Below are 14,562 nucleotides of genomic sequence, written 5' to 3' on the forward strand. Positions count from 1 at the left end.
TGGACTAGCTGGTTGCCATTGATACTGAATCCACCCTTGTCCGGGATGGACCCCCCACCCAGGCGGGATAGACGCTGCTGGAGGCACCGTAGGCCTCTGCTGGCGGGAAAGATCAATTGAAGGGGGGGAGTTGTGATCCCCCCCAGGCTTTTGGCTTTACTTGAAGTTCCTGCTGTTTGAAGGAGGGAGGGGGTTCTTGCGTTCATCGGAACGGCTTTGAGCTTCAGTAGTCTCTCTCTCTCTGGTGGGAGGGAAGGTGAATTTAGGCTGAGCTAAAGGCTCTTGAGGTCTCACCTCCAGCCGCTCAAAAGTTTCAGGGAGGTCTAATAGGGACTGGGATTTCAGGGGGTCTCTCAGGTCCCAATCCAGTGACTCTTCCAATCCTCCAGGTTTTACTGTCCTCCAGTGAGGTTGAGAAGAGGGAGGGGGCTCTCCATTCCGTCCTGGGGAAATGTTTTCTCCCGACTGGCAGCTTACCCATGAATCAGAGTCCTGTTTCGCCGCTCCTTCTAAGCTTTCAACTTGCTGCTCTTGCATCTTCACTGGGTCTTTGCACCGCTGTAGAGGTTGCGGAGACTGGGGCCCAGCACCCCTCTAACGGGCCCCCTCTGAGAGGAGAAGAGGGTACCATTAGCAAAAGAAAGTTAGTGAGTTTTTGGAATAATGTCAAGGTTCCAGAAATACCTCTTCTGCGTAAAAGAGACTCGGAGGCATCTTTTCTTTTTCTCAAAGTCCTTTACTAGCATGAGGAGACTGGCACACGATGAGTGCAATTCCAAAACCTGAAGTTCCGGATTCTTTTCCCCAGTTATACAAACCCCAAGAGTCCCACCCCCCTGACCCCTTTGATGGTCACATGGTCCCACGTTCTCCCAGTCCATTCAATATCTTCTTGCCACTCTTCCTGCAGATGTGAACCCCATCCGACCTTGACCGTCTGAAGAATGTTACCATACCCTCAGCCCCTCCTTCCCTCAGAGGAAAAATGTGGCAGCGTCTGGAAACCTAAAATATAATATGGTTTCCAGGCCTGACAGGCGTCCCCTCTTGGAAAAGAAGCTATATCCTAGGAAAGAAAACAAAGAGTCGATAAAGAAGAGTGTCAGTGGTCCACACTTCCCTTCTACCCCCCCCTCCCCTCCCCAAGAGGTTTCTTAGGTTTGTCAGGGAAAGCATCGTGAAATTGTTTAATCAAAGTGTCCGCATGTACTTTCCAACTTTTGACCCAAGTAGATTCAGATAATGGATATCCCTTCCAGTGGACTAAATATTGTAATTGACCTCTATATAGTCTAGAGTCAAGGATTTTCTTGATTTCATAGTGGGTTTCACCTTGGATTATCAAGGGTGGTGGGGGAGCAGCGGGTTGAGGTCTCAGACCAGACTGTTTAGCAGGTTTTAATAAGCTGGTATGGAATACCGGGTGTATTTTTCCCAATATTCGAGGGAGCTTGAGTTGGACGGTAACGGGATTAATAATTTTTACAATGGGGAAAGGACCCAAAAATTTTGGACCGAGTTTCCTGCTGGGTATCCTTAATCTTAGATACTTAGTAGACAAAAAGACTTTATCTCCAATGCGAAAAGGGGGTTGAAGGGAACGGTGTTTGTCAGCTTGGGCTTTGTAATTCCGAGCTGTGATAGCTAAGGCCTTTTTTGTGTTTTCCCAACCTTTCTTCAACGAATTCATCCAGTCCGTTAGGGAAACCGAAGTGGGGGGTTGCACGGGGAGTTCAGGCATTGGAACGAAGTCCATGCCGGTGGTTATTTGAAAAGGGGTTAACCCCGTGCTGCTGTGTACGGCATTATTATATGCAACCTCTGCAAATGGTAACAAGTCGGACCAGTTTTCTTGTTGGTAATTTACGTAACACCGTATGTATTGTTCCACCATCAAATTTAATTTTTCAGCCGCTCCATTAGTCTCCGGATGGAATCCAGAACTAAGTCCTTGAGACGACCCAATGGACCGTAGGAACTCTTTCCAGAACTTGGCTGTGAATTGAACACCCCTGTCGGATATTATCCTTTTAGGGACTCCATGCAGTCTGTAGATGTGTTTGAGGAAGAGCTTTGCTAATTTTCTAGCCGATGGTAATCCGCTGCACGCAGTGAAGTGGGCCTGTTTAGAGAACAAGTCCACTACGGTCCATATCACTGTATTTCCTCCACTAGGTGGGAGTTCAACAATAAAATCCATGGCAATCTCTTCCCAGGGTCTGGTTGGTTCGGCTACGGGTTGCAGGAGTCCAGGGGGTTTCCCTGGTCTGGACTTCATGGTGGCACAGGTAGCACAGCTCCTGACATAGTCTTCGACATCTGATTTCATTTTTGGCCACCAGAATTGTCTTCTAGCCAAGTGGAGAGTTTTCAAAATCCAAAGTGACCTCCTAGGCGAGAGTCGTGGCTTCTCTGTAGTATTGGCAACCGTGACAGCGACGGGTACATAAATTTTGGTCCCTTCCAGGGTATCCCATCCCTTAAGGTGAGGTCTTGGAAGTTTTCTTTAAACCAAGCATCATCAGTGAGTGCTGATTTTAAGTCCGCTAGCAGTTTATTTGGTGGGATGTTAGTACTGCGGTGTGATCGCGGTCGAGTAAGTGCTTGGTTGACCGGTTCGCTATCGGGGATCATTGCATGTATCACTTCTTCGCGTTTGCTGTCAAATTGTGGTTTTCTAGATAGGGCGTCAGCCAGCAGGTTTTGGTCGCCTGGGATGTATTTGAGGGTGAAATGGAAGCGCTTGAAAAACTGAGCCCATCGAACTTGTTTGGGAGAAAGCTTTCGGGGGTTTTTCAAGTATTCGAGGTTTTTGTGGTCCGTCCATACCTCGAAAGGTTCCTTTGCCCCTTCAAGGAAGTGTCTCCAGGAGAGGAGTGCCCAACGTACTGCAAAGGCTTCTTTTTCCCAAACTGCCCATCTGCGTTCAGCGTCGGTCAGTTTTTTAGATATGTACGCGCAGGGCATAAGGTTGTTTTCGGTATTCCGTTGTAATAAGACAGCGGCTATTGCTACATCACTTGCATCAGCTTGGACCACAAAAGGTTTATTTGGATCCGGGTGTTGAAGAATCGGTTCCATTGAGAAGAGGCGTTTCAGGTGTTCAAAGGAACGTTGGCAGTCCATTGTCCAAGGTAGGGGTTGGTTAGGTTTGGGTTTGGTGGGTGATGGGCCAGTTTTTAGTAATTCCGTTAATGGTAGAGCTACTTCTGCGAAAGAAGGAATGAATTTGCGGTAAAAATTTGCGAAACCCAAGAAACTTTGAAGTTGCTTACGTGTGCGTGGCGGTTGCCAATCCAACACTGCTTTCACTTTGCCCGGGTCCATTTCGATACCTTTGTTTGATATCCGGTAACCTAGGTAGTCGAGGGATTCCTTATGGAATTCGTGATTTGGAAAGTTTGACATATAGCTTGGCGGCTAGGAGTTTTTTAAGAACTTGTCTGACCAATTTGATGTGTTGTTGCATATTGTCTGAGTAGATAAGAATATCATCTAAGTAGACAAGAACCCCATTGTAGAGATGGGGGTGCAGGGTTTCATTAATTAGTTGCATAAAGACAGCTGGGGCCCCTTGGAGACCAAAGGGCATGACACGGTATTGGAAACTACCCAAGGGGCAATTGAAAGCCGTCTTCCATTCATCACCTTCCTTGATACGGACACGGTAATAGGCTTCCCTTAAATCCAATCTAGTGAAAATTTTTCCTTTTGATAGGTGGTTCAACAGGTCGTGCATAAGTGGTAACGGGTAAGTGTTTTGTATGCAAATCGCATTGATATTTTTGAAGTCAATACATAATCTGAGTGAACCATCTTTTTTTGTTTAAATAGCACAGGCGCAGCTACAGGTGATTTTGCTGGTTCAATGAACCCTCTGGCTAGGTTAGTGTCAATGTATTTTCTTAGTTCAGACATTTCTGCTGGCGTCATTGAGTACATTTTGGGTTTTGCAATTTTGCCCCTGGGTGCAATTCAATTACGCAATCAGTTTGCCGGTGGGGTGGTAAGATGTTACATTCATCCTCGCTAAAAACATCTGATAAATCCATGTATGCTTTAGGGATGCGGGGTTCTTTAGGAGATGGCTTGGATATGGTGGTTGTTGGTTCCATCTGGTGGTCATTTTGGGTAAGGGTTTTTTTTGTTGTTGGGGGGGGTGGGATTTGGTCTAAGGGTCCGAAGGTCCATATAATTTTCCTGAATCCATCCTCCCATTTAATTGTGGGTTCCCATTTGTCCAACCAAGCTAAACCCAGGATGATGGATTCTGACATTTTAGGAATTACTATGAATCTTATAAGTTCATGATGGGCACCAATTTCTAAGCGAAGTAGTTGTGTGACTCGGGTTGCTGGAACGCCACCAATCAAGGTTCCATCTACTTGGTGGAATTTAATTGGGTGGTTCAAGGGAAATGTTTTTATACGGAGTTGGGCGACTGTGGAGGTTGAAATTAGGCATCTGGTGCATCCTGTGTCCACAATAGCGTCTAAAAGTTTTTTGGCCCCTCCTCCTGGAATTATTAAGTTTACTTTGATGGCAAAAGGAGGAATAGGTGCACTCACCATTGGGTCGTTTTCTGGTTGGGTTGAGTCGTCGGCAGGCGACTTGGACGATGGAAGGTCAGTGAGGAGGTCTGTGGCTTGCTCGCGACTGGTATTAGGATTCTTTCGAGGGGGGTTGCGTGGTCGGGTAGCAGTTGGTGGTTGATACTGTGGGAGGGGTGTTGGGGCTAGGCAAACTGATGCCCGGTGACCCAGTTTTCCACAACGGTAGCATTTGATTATTGTTGAGGGGTAAAAGGTGGAGGGTGTGGTTGGTCTGGAGGGGGAGGATCTTGTAGGTGGTCTTTGAGGAGGTGTAGTTGGTGATCGGCTTTGGAGGGGGTTGAATTCTCTGTCCAGAGCAATGGACACGTTGTACCAGGCATTCAGTTGTTCTGGGATTCCTCTGGTGGAGCAGGCTTTTCTGATGTTTTGATCAATTGCTTCTTTAAAGTAATGAAGAAGAATGACTTCTGGCCAATGTCTAAGATTGCCAGCCACTCTTCTGAAATCCCATACAAATTGTTTGAGTGGCTTGTTGCCCTGTTTCATTGTTTTTAAGGTGGTTTCACATTCTGCAATTAGGTCATCATCTTGAAACCGGTTGCGAAGCAGTGTCATAAATTCGTGAACATTATTCAGTTCTGGTGCTTGTGCATTGTATAGCTGTGCTATCCACTCTGAAGCTAGCCCCACATTCATTCCATCTGAGATGGTGTTGATTAGGCTTTTGTCTGATGGGTATTGATGCCTATATTGTTCAACGTAAGCCTCAATTCTGCTGAGAAAGTAAGCCAGGTGGTGTGGATTCCCATCAAAGGTTGGTTTGAAAGGGGGAGGGGTTGGGGGGGGGTTTAGTTGGCCTGCTTGCGGTTGCAGAGGGATTTGCAGGGTGGGGTGCTGCTGTTGCAGCTGGCTGTTGGGCTGCAGAGGGGGGTGGCATTCTTCTTGGCTGCTGAGAAGAAAGTCTTTGAGACGCTGCAGCAGATGAAACAACCGTCGGCGTGAGGCCCACTGGAAAGGGAGGGGCTGAACTAGCTGGTTGCCATTGATACTGAATCCACCCTTGTCCCGGATGGAACGCCCACCCAGGCGGGATAGACGCTGCTGGAGGCAGCGAGGCCTCTGCTGGCGGAAAGATCAATTGAAGGGGGGAGTTGTGATCCCCCCCAGGCTTTTGGCTTTACTTGAAGTTCCTGCTGTTTGAAGGAGGGAGGGGGGGTTCTCTTGCGTTCATCGGAACGGCTTCGAGCTTCAGTAGTCTCTCTCTCTCTGGTGGGAGGGAAAGTGAATCTAGGCTGAGCTAAAGGCTCTCGAGGTCTCACCTCCAGCCGCTCAAAAGTTTCAGGGAGGTCTAATAGGGACTGGGATTTCAGGGGTTTCTCAGGTCCCAATCCAGTGACTCTTCCGATCCCCCAGTTTTTACTGTCCTCCAGTGAGGTTGAGAAGAGGGAGGGGGCTCTCCATTCCGTCCTGGGGAAATGTTTTCTCTCGACTGGCAGCTTACCCATGACTCAGAGTCCTGTTTCGCCGCTCCTTCTAAGCTTTCAACTTGCTGCTCTTCCATCTTCACTGGGTCTTTGCACCGCTGTGGAGGTTGCGGAGACTGGGGCCCAGCACCCCTCTAACGGGCCCCCTCTGAGAGGAGAAGAGGGTACCGTTAGCAAAAGAAAGTTAGTGAGGTTTTGGAATAATGTCAGGGTTCCAGAAATACCTCTTCTGCGTAAAAGAGACTCGGAGGCATCTTTTCTTTTTCTCAAAGTCCTTTACTAGCATGAGGAGACTGGCACACGATGAGTGCAATTCCAAAACCTGAAGTTCCGGATTCTTTTCCCCAGTTATACAAACCCCAAGAGTCCCACCCCCCTGACCCCTTTGATGGTCACATGGTCCCACGTTCTCCCAGTCCATTCGAATATCTTCTTGCCACTCTTCCTGCAGATGTGAACCCCATCCGACCTTGACCGTCTGAAGAATGTTACCATACCCCTCAGCCCCCCTCCTTCCCCTCAGAGGAAAAATGTGGCAGCGTCTGGAAACCTAAAATATAATATGGTTTCCAGGCCTGACAGTCTTCACTTGGGTCTAGTTTAGTGGTTAAGGTATAAGGCTAAAAATCAAGAGCCCATGAATTCTAATCCTGCCTTAAGCATGAAAGCTGGCTGGGTGACTTTGGACCAGTCACACTCTCTCAGTCCACAATGTCAAGCTTGGGCAACAAGATGATTGGTCCATTTCTCAAACAACCAGTGTATCAACACTTAGTTGATAAAAAAAAAATTGCAAGAAAAACACTACAAAGGGAAAAGCTAGTCTTCACTTACTGACCTCAATTGGGACCAGCAACTCCAATGCAAAGTGATGTGGTTTATTAATTGAAACTTTACATGGCCATCACCAACTTACAACTGCTCTTAAGCAAATCACCATGGTTGTTAATTGCAACGTCATGTGATGATGACTTGCGACTTACTGCTGGCTTCTGCACTGACTTTGCTTGTTGGAAGCCAGCAGGGAATGTTGCAAATAATGGTGGGATGTTACAACTATTGTAAATGTCGCTAGTTGCCAAGAGCACCAATAATGTCTATGAGAACATGGGGATGCTGTGACATTCTCAAGTTCAAGGACTGGTCAGGCTTTTTCAACACCACTGTAGCTTCAAACAGTCTCTGAAGAAACAGTTGGAAAACAGTGACTAGCTGTGAGGTGGACTGAGCTACGAGAGAGTGATTGCTCCAAAGACATCCAGTGAGATTCTGTGATAGATGGTGGACTAGAGTTTGGTCTTCTGCTCCTATCTAGTTCAGCACCTTCACCACTACAGCACACTAGACTAAATAAACTTTAGCGTATACTATACATGATGATTTAAACCAAATTTCACTTTAGCTAGTCCATGTTTTAAACTTATAGGGCTTCGAATGATGTAAGGATAGACAGAGAAAAAAACTCCATTTATAATCCATTTATAATAAGTGGAAGAAAACCTCACCGTTTTAAATAGTAAGTAACAGCTTGAGATAAAAATATTAGCTGGTTTTAATGCTGATCCTTACCTGCTAATTTCTATCAATATAACTACGGTGCTACTAAAAATATAGCAGGGCAGTTTACAATCTTTAAAGGAAGATTGTAGTATGTTCATCAACAGCTCAGAAAGTAAAAGTCATATTAAAAGGATTGAAATAATTAATTTAAATTCAAATATTTTTCAGGGCTCCAAATAACAATCTGAGAATAAAAATAAAAAAAACAGTATCTGGAATGCATCTTTAATTGTCAGCTGGTGAATTTACTTGACTGTGAAATTGCAAATGTAGTCATTTGTTTGGATGTTTTATTACAGAACTATGCTAAAGTTTGCTGAAGTTATAATATTTTCTTAAAGTTTATATTGACCTATATTTCAAGGTTGGCCCTCAAGATACAACGGAGTACAAAAAAGAATAGATAACTCATCCGTCCACAGCAAGAAAATAAAAAAAAAGAGAGAAATATGAATAAAATAAGCTTGAAAATATCACCCAGATTAAGGCCGATACAAAAAGAATTTCTGAAATCCCATTAGCCTGTAAAACAAGTCATTCAGAAATGCAACTAGGCCACAACGGTATATAAACCCCAAGAAATAAATACATAAATAGATAACATTGCAAACCAGCTGTTTAAACAAATCATTAACTGAAATTGCCAACTATTCAAGGCTTCTGTCATGTTTTTCCTCACCTAGAGTTCTTCAGCGTCAACCATTTTAATCTGATCCTAATATATTTGTAAATAAACCTATGTGGATTTATTTCAAAGCTAATATAAAATGTTATGTTTACATTCAGCTCAGGACTATTATTTGCAGAATGTCATTGTCTAATCAGACAGAAAGGTGTAAAAGTATCTAATGGCAATTGGATTTCTCTCTGAAACACTGCTATGATCATTTACAACTAGTTTTAAAGGTCCAATTTCAGTTTACTGCAAATTTGCACTATAGTTATTGCTTAGAGCCACCAGCATTAAAAACAGTCCCTCCTCATGAGTCAAAATAAGAAAATCACAGAAAACTGATAGGTTAAGCTAAAACAGATGCTTTCAAAAGATAACTTAGTCATCCAGGTTACATTTGAATTTGAAAATTCAAATGTAACCTGCTTCTTCAGGAATTTTTAACTATAAGGCTTTATTTTAACTACACAGTATCAAATGAGTGAAAAGAACAAGTGTTGTTTCACATCAGGTATCTTACTTAAATGGGTCCTTTAAACAGGTATTGTCTTACCCTTGAAACTGTAGCATGCTAATATTAGGCATCCCTGTGAAGTGAACTGGTTTAATTTAGATATTAGAGACAGATAATGTTAAAAAAGGCTGTTCTGTCTAGTTTCTGATAATCAGTTGTTATTTTGAGGAGATCTTGAAAAAAACGCATATGAGTTCACCTAAAAAAATTCTGAGGTAAGCCTGTTTTTGTTTTTTAAATATTATCAGTAAAATGACAGTCCTTGTAAAGCTGTAAGTATGTTGCCATCCACAAGTCACAGAATGTAAAGATAAATCATTGATATTACTATACAAATTCAATAGTATGATCCTTGAATGATCCTGGAAAACGACATGACTGCTTTTAAGGACTGCAGGCTTCTAAAGGACTGCTTTAAATGACTGTATATTTGCACTCCCAAGTATTGTGAAGCACCTCTTAGGAATCAATTCTGAAGTACTGTGCAACTCTAAAAAATGTTAATGTAGAGCAGCGGTCCCAAACCTTTGTTGTTCCATGTAACGCAGCAGCAGTGGCGGCAACAGAGGGAGAGGATGGCTTTGCATGTGCAACCTAGTTTCCACGCACATGCAAATGAAGTTTCGCAAGCTCATCTGCTGCTTGTGCGGCCTGGTTCTCAATAGGCCATGGACTGGTACTCCATTCACTGCCTGGGGGTTGGGGACCCCTGATTTAGAGTTCTATGACAAGAGATTTTCTTGGATTCATGGCTCCTGCTTAAAGAGCAGGTGACAACTCTGGTTAGAAGGGCCTTTGCCCAGCTACTTGTGTACTGTTCCTAGATTGGGATGCTCTGTCATAGTCACTATGTCCTGGTCATTTCCCAATTGAACCACTGCAATGCAGCTAAATGACTTACCACTATGCTTCAAGATTAAATTCAAAGAGTTAATTACTACCTATAAAGTTTTTTGATGTGGGAATGGCTCACTGGTAACACCACCTATCCCCAGTTATATTGACCAGTCTTGTTAGATCCAGGAGAAGAGGCATGCTCTGGGTTTCATCTATTAGATAGCATCAGTGAGAACCAGGAAGAGAGCTTTTTCTATCTTGTCACCTGGCCTCTGGAATATCATTTCCCTGGAGATTATACTTGCCCTGACCTTACAGGCCTTTCATAAGACCTTGAAAGAGGTTTTGCTACCCAGTCTGGGGCCTTCTTAAATAATGTGGTTGAGCCTATATCATAGTTTTGTTGTATTAGATGGATTTTTATTTCAGTTGCTGTATTTATTTGTTGTGATGTGTTATCTTGATTGTTATCCACCGAAATTCATGCATTTACGATGGCTGATTGCATAAAGTAAACTGAATAAACAAATTTTTTTCATATATTACACTTAAGCACTTCATCTATTCAGCCAATATCCTACAATATTACAAATAATGCTATTCTACAAAACATTTCTAGAAATAATTTGAAAATGACTTGAAGAATAGAAAGCCAATAGGGAAGGGTCAGCAGATAGGAAATTAGAAATAAATCAGTAACAAACCAAGAACATAGAAAACAGAATACAGCATCAGCAAAGAAAACTGGGAAACTGCAATTCTACAACCACACTGAAGAATGTGGCACTGAACGTATTCAATATCTTAAACATTTAAGTTACTATTTTAAAAGAATAAAGTTTCTAGCTTTAGGGCTGGAAACTTTGAACACTCAAATTTCACTACCCTTTACTATTTCCCTCTACCAAACACATAAAAAACCCCTGAACCTTCTTAACCAATTTAATGCCATTCTAAGTGCAGATTTCTCTTTACTGTATCTAAAGAAATCAAGGCTAAATTTCTAAGATTTTTTCAACAAAATCATACTGTGAGTGGAGGGCCAGAGGATAGTGACCTATGTAAAAATTAGAACCAAAAAAGACTACTACAAGGCTGTAGGACTAGTCATCCCCTGATAGGGTGGAAAATACAAAACGTTGCAAGAACACTAAAGTACTTTACACATAAACATAGTTCACTGAAACTGATGAGTTTGCACATCTCATTACAATCAGTGGTTATGCTCACATGAAATAGCTATCCACAGTTAATTTAATCCATTAAATTGTTTGCTGTAGTGGTTAAAATGCTAGAGTAGAAGCTGGGAAATATCAATTCTAGGCCTTTCTTGGGCCAACTGGGTGACTTTGGGCCAGATAACAAGAGGTGGGAGCAATTATATAGACCACCTTGAGTTGTACAAAATAAAGGTATAATATGAATTAATAAATACTACGGTTTACTAGGTTATACAAAATTTTATGGGCTCATAAAATACACCATACCACTAATTAACTAACAAACTTTCTTTGTTGGTTACCAGCATTGATTTTGTCCTTGTTAATGTAGCAGTCCTTGCTAAAATCAAGATAATATTGATATTATCACGATCAACTATCCAAGATAGCTTTGGCACATTTTGGCCAATATGCCACAATTGCCAACAAAGCCAAGTTTAACCCCAAAGTATGCTCACACTATTTTAAACAAGCTATGATCTCTAAACTGACCAGAACAATCTAAAAAGATCAGAACAATCTGGAACTGAACACACTCAGAACTATAGAAATGGTGGTAGACTTTAGGAGAAACCCTTCCTTACTAACCCCTTTTAGAATACTAGAAAACACACTATCAACAGTAGAGACCTTCAAATTTCTAGGTACTACCATATCTCAAGATGTAAAATGGACACCTAACATCAAAAACATCATCAAAAAAGCACAACAAAGAATATTCTTTCTGCGCCAACTCAGAAAGTTCAAACTGCCCAAGGAGCAGCTGATACAGTTCTACAGAGGAATTATTGACTCTGTCATCTGCACCTCTATAACTGTCTGGTTTGGTTCTGCAACCCAACAAGACAGACACAGACTTCAGAGGATCATTAAAACTGCAGAAAAAACAATTGCTACCAACCTGCCTGCCACTGAGGACCTGTACACTGCACAAATCAAAAAGAGGGCTATGAAAATATTTACAGACCCCTCACATCCTGACATAAACTGTTTCAACTCCTAAAACGATGCTATAGAGCACTGCACACCAGAACAACTAGACACAAGAACAGTTTTTTCCCCAAACGCCATCACTCTGCTAAACAAATGATTCCTTCAACACTCAAGCTATTTACTAAGTCTGCACTACTATTAATCTTCTCATTGTTCGTATAACCTATCTCTTCCCACTTATGCCTGTATGACTGTAACCTTGTTGCTGGTATCCTTATGATTTATATTGACTGTTTCCTAATATGATTTGCTTATTTGTACCCTATGACTATCATTAAGTGTTGTACCTTATGATTCTTGATGAATGTATCTTTTCTTTTCTGTACACTGAGAGCGTATGCACCAAGACAAATTCCTTGTGTGTCCAATCACACTTGGCCAATAAAAGAATTATATTCCTATTCCCATTCCCATTCTATTTTTATTCTATTCTTTAATAAGCTTTGAGCCTGCATTCTACCAATTATAAGATAAACACAAGAATACAAATACATTTAGGATATAAATTTATGAAGAAGAATAAATGGGTAGGCAGGAAGGCGAGGACTTTAAAAGAGGGTGTATCTGTGGTATCTGGCCACAGTACAAGGAAAAATTGTTTGCATTGAAAGTTATGAAAATATATACTGAAGGATATTAATATAAATTAGATTTAGTTACATCTCCCTTTATTTTTCTCATGGCTTAACTTTATTTTATTTGCTACAACTTACTCTTTCATAACTTTTCTTACCTCAAAACGGAATACCATAATGAGAACGTATGTAAATTATGAAACATCAGATGACAGAATTTCTTCACAATGGAATACCTAGTTCAAATGTGAACTTACTATGCATTCTAAGATAAACAACTGCCTCAGCCTCCCTCTCCCTTTGGGATAGAAATTGTTTGAATTCAGCTTCAAAAATGTGCTTTGGATCATAAATACAATGCCTGCGTATAACTCTTTAGAGCAATTATGAAATCCTGGGAAAAGATGGGGCTGCTTTAAAGAGCTTCAAGCAGTCACTGTGTTCTAAAGCAGAGGTCTCCAACCTTGGTCCCTTTAAGACTTGTGGACTTCAACTCCCATAGTCCCTCAGCCAACTTTGCTTTGCTGAGCCAGTTTTGCTTTGCTCAGCTTTGCTGAGCTTTGCTGGCTGAGGAACTCTGGGAGTTGAAGTCCACAAGTCTTAAAGGGACCAAGGTTGGAGACCCCTGCTCTAAAGGACTTCCTGGAATAAAATCTGCAGCTCTGCAAAGCCTGTTAGAGATTTGATCTCCCAAGTTCAGTCTAGCCACTATTAAAATAATTTACTGAATGTATTCGTATTATCAGGAATGGTTTATCAACAAAAAATAAAAATGCACCTGCCACCCTCAATGATCCAAACCCTTCTCAGAATAGACGGTAAATAAGCAGACCAACATGTAATGTTCTGAATATGCACTCTGAGGGGCAATGGTAATAAGGCTGGGGTTATATCCTTCATTAAACCATAATATGGTCTGATTTTGGCTTACAGTACTTGTATGAACGAGCCAAAATGTTGCTTTTATATGTTGCTTTTATATGGTTTACTTTACAGCAGGGGTCTTCAACCTTGGCAACTTTAAGCCTGGCGGACTTCAACTCCCAGAATTCCCCAGCCAGCAAAGCTGGCTGGGGAATTCTGGGAGTTGAAGTCCGCCAGGCTTAAAGTTGCCAAGGTTGAAGACCCCTACTTTTACAGCTTAGGGGGTTGAATGTGGGTTAGTCAACCTAGGATAGCTTATCTAGGAACTTTGTTTAAGAGCCCCGATACTGATGAAAGCACCCGCCAGAAACTTCGGCCTGTTCCTCGCTCTCCCCCTCATCTGGGGTAAAGACTGCAGCAACCCCAATCCCGCCAAGCCGAAAGAGAAGGAGCCGCGCGAGGCCTCGGGGCCATCCCTTTAACCCGAGACCGACGCGTCTCAAGCGGCGGGGATGCTCTGCAAGGGAAAGGGCGCCTGGCTGGCTCGCTCCTACGGGCTCCCCGCGGGCCGACGAGCCGTGCTTACCCTTGGCGGTCTCGGTCGGATAGAGTTTCTGGGCCTTATTGAGGAAGCGCAGCGCCCGTTCTCGGTTGCCGGTTTCCAGGGCCTCGCGCGCGATGCCGATGCATTTTTCCGCCTCGTCCCGGTTCCCTTCCATGGGCTTTTCTTTCCGCCGCCTCCGCCCGCCGCAGCGCAGAGAAAAGGGGCCTGACGGGGCCAGAGCGGCGGGGCCAGCCGGACGGGCGCCGAGGGAACCGGGCGCCGGGGCTGACTCGGCGGCGGCTTCGCTCGCAAGGCCTTAAGGCTCACTTTAGGCCGCTGCCGCCGGCGCTCCTCCGGTACATCGTCCTCCTTTCGCCAGCACCCGGTGCCCCGAAGCGTCTGGGCCGACAAATAGCGGAGCCACTACTGCTCCTCTCGCTTCCGGGAAGCTCTGCAGCCGGTAGCGGAGCCGTCTGTGCGCAGGCGCCGAGGCTGCCTGGATTAAAATGCCGGTTCTGCGCGCTGCTCGGTTGGTTTCACAAGGAGACGGCAGCGCGCGGCCAGTCCGGCATCCGGAGTTTTAACCAAGTCCGCTTTTAAAAGGTTTCAAGGGTTCAATCTCTATTCGGTCAGTCTTTGCTTATTCTTAGGAGACTGTCATTTTTACAATTCATTTTGCTATTCAGGTATTTGCAAGCTGCCTTGAATTTGGTTTTACTAGCAGTACTAAGAGGGTGCTACTACC

The 14,562-nt window shown here is 43.4% G+C and overlaps 1 protein-coding gene across 1 annotated transcript in view; it reads right to left on the bottom strand.

Annotated features, from left to right (window-relative positions):
• DNAJB14 (DnaJ heat shock protein family (Hsp40) member B14) overlaps nt 1-14,292 on the bottom strand; it is a 34,456-nt gene extending 20,164 nt beyond the window's left edge. Inside the window, exon 1 of the mRNA XM_058192740.1 lies at nt 13,860-14,292. Within this exon, the coding sequence (XP_058048723.1) occupies nt 13,860-13,992 (133 nt within the window). The 5' untranslated portion in view covers nt 13,993-14,292. The remainder of the gene's footprint in view (nt 1-13,859) is intronic.
• Nucleotides 14,293-14,562: the final 270 nt, after the last annotated feature.

This window comes from Ahaetulla prasina, chromosome 8 (assembly GCF_028640845.1).
Source record: "Ahaetulla prasina isolate Xishuangbanna chromosome 8, ASM2864084v1, whole genome shotgun sequence".
In the NCBI taxonomy this organism is placed as follows: domain Eukaryota; kingdom Metazoa; phylum Chordata; class Lepidosauria; order Squamata; family Colubridae; genus Ahaetulla; species Ahaetulla prasina.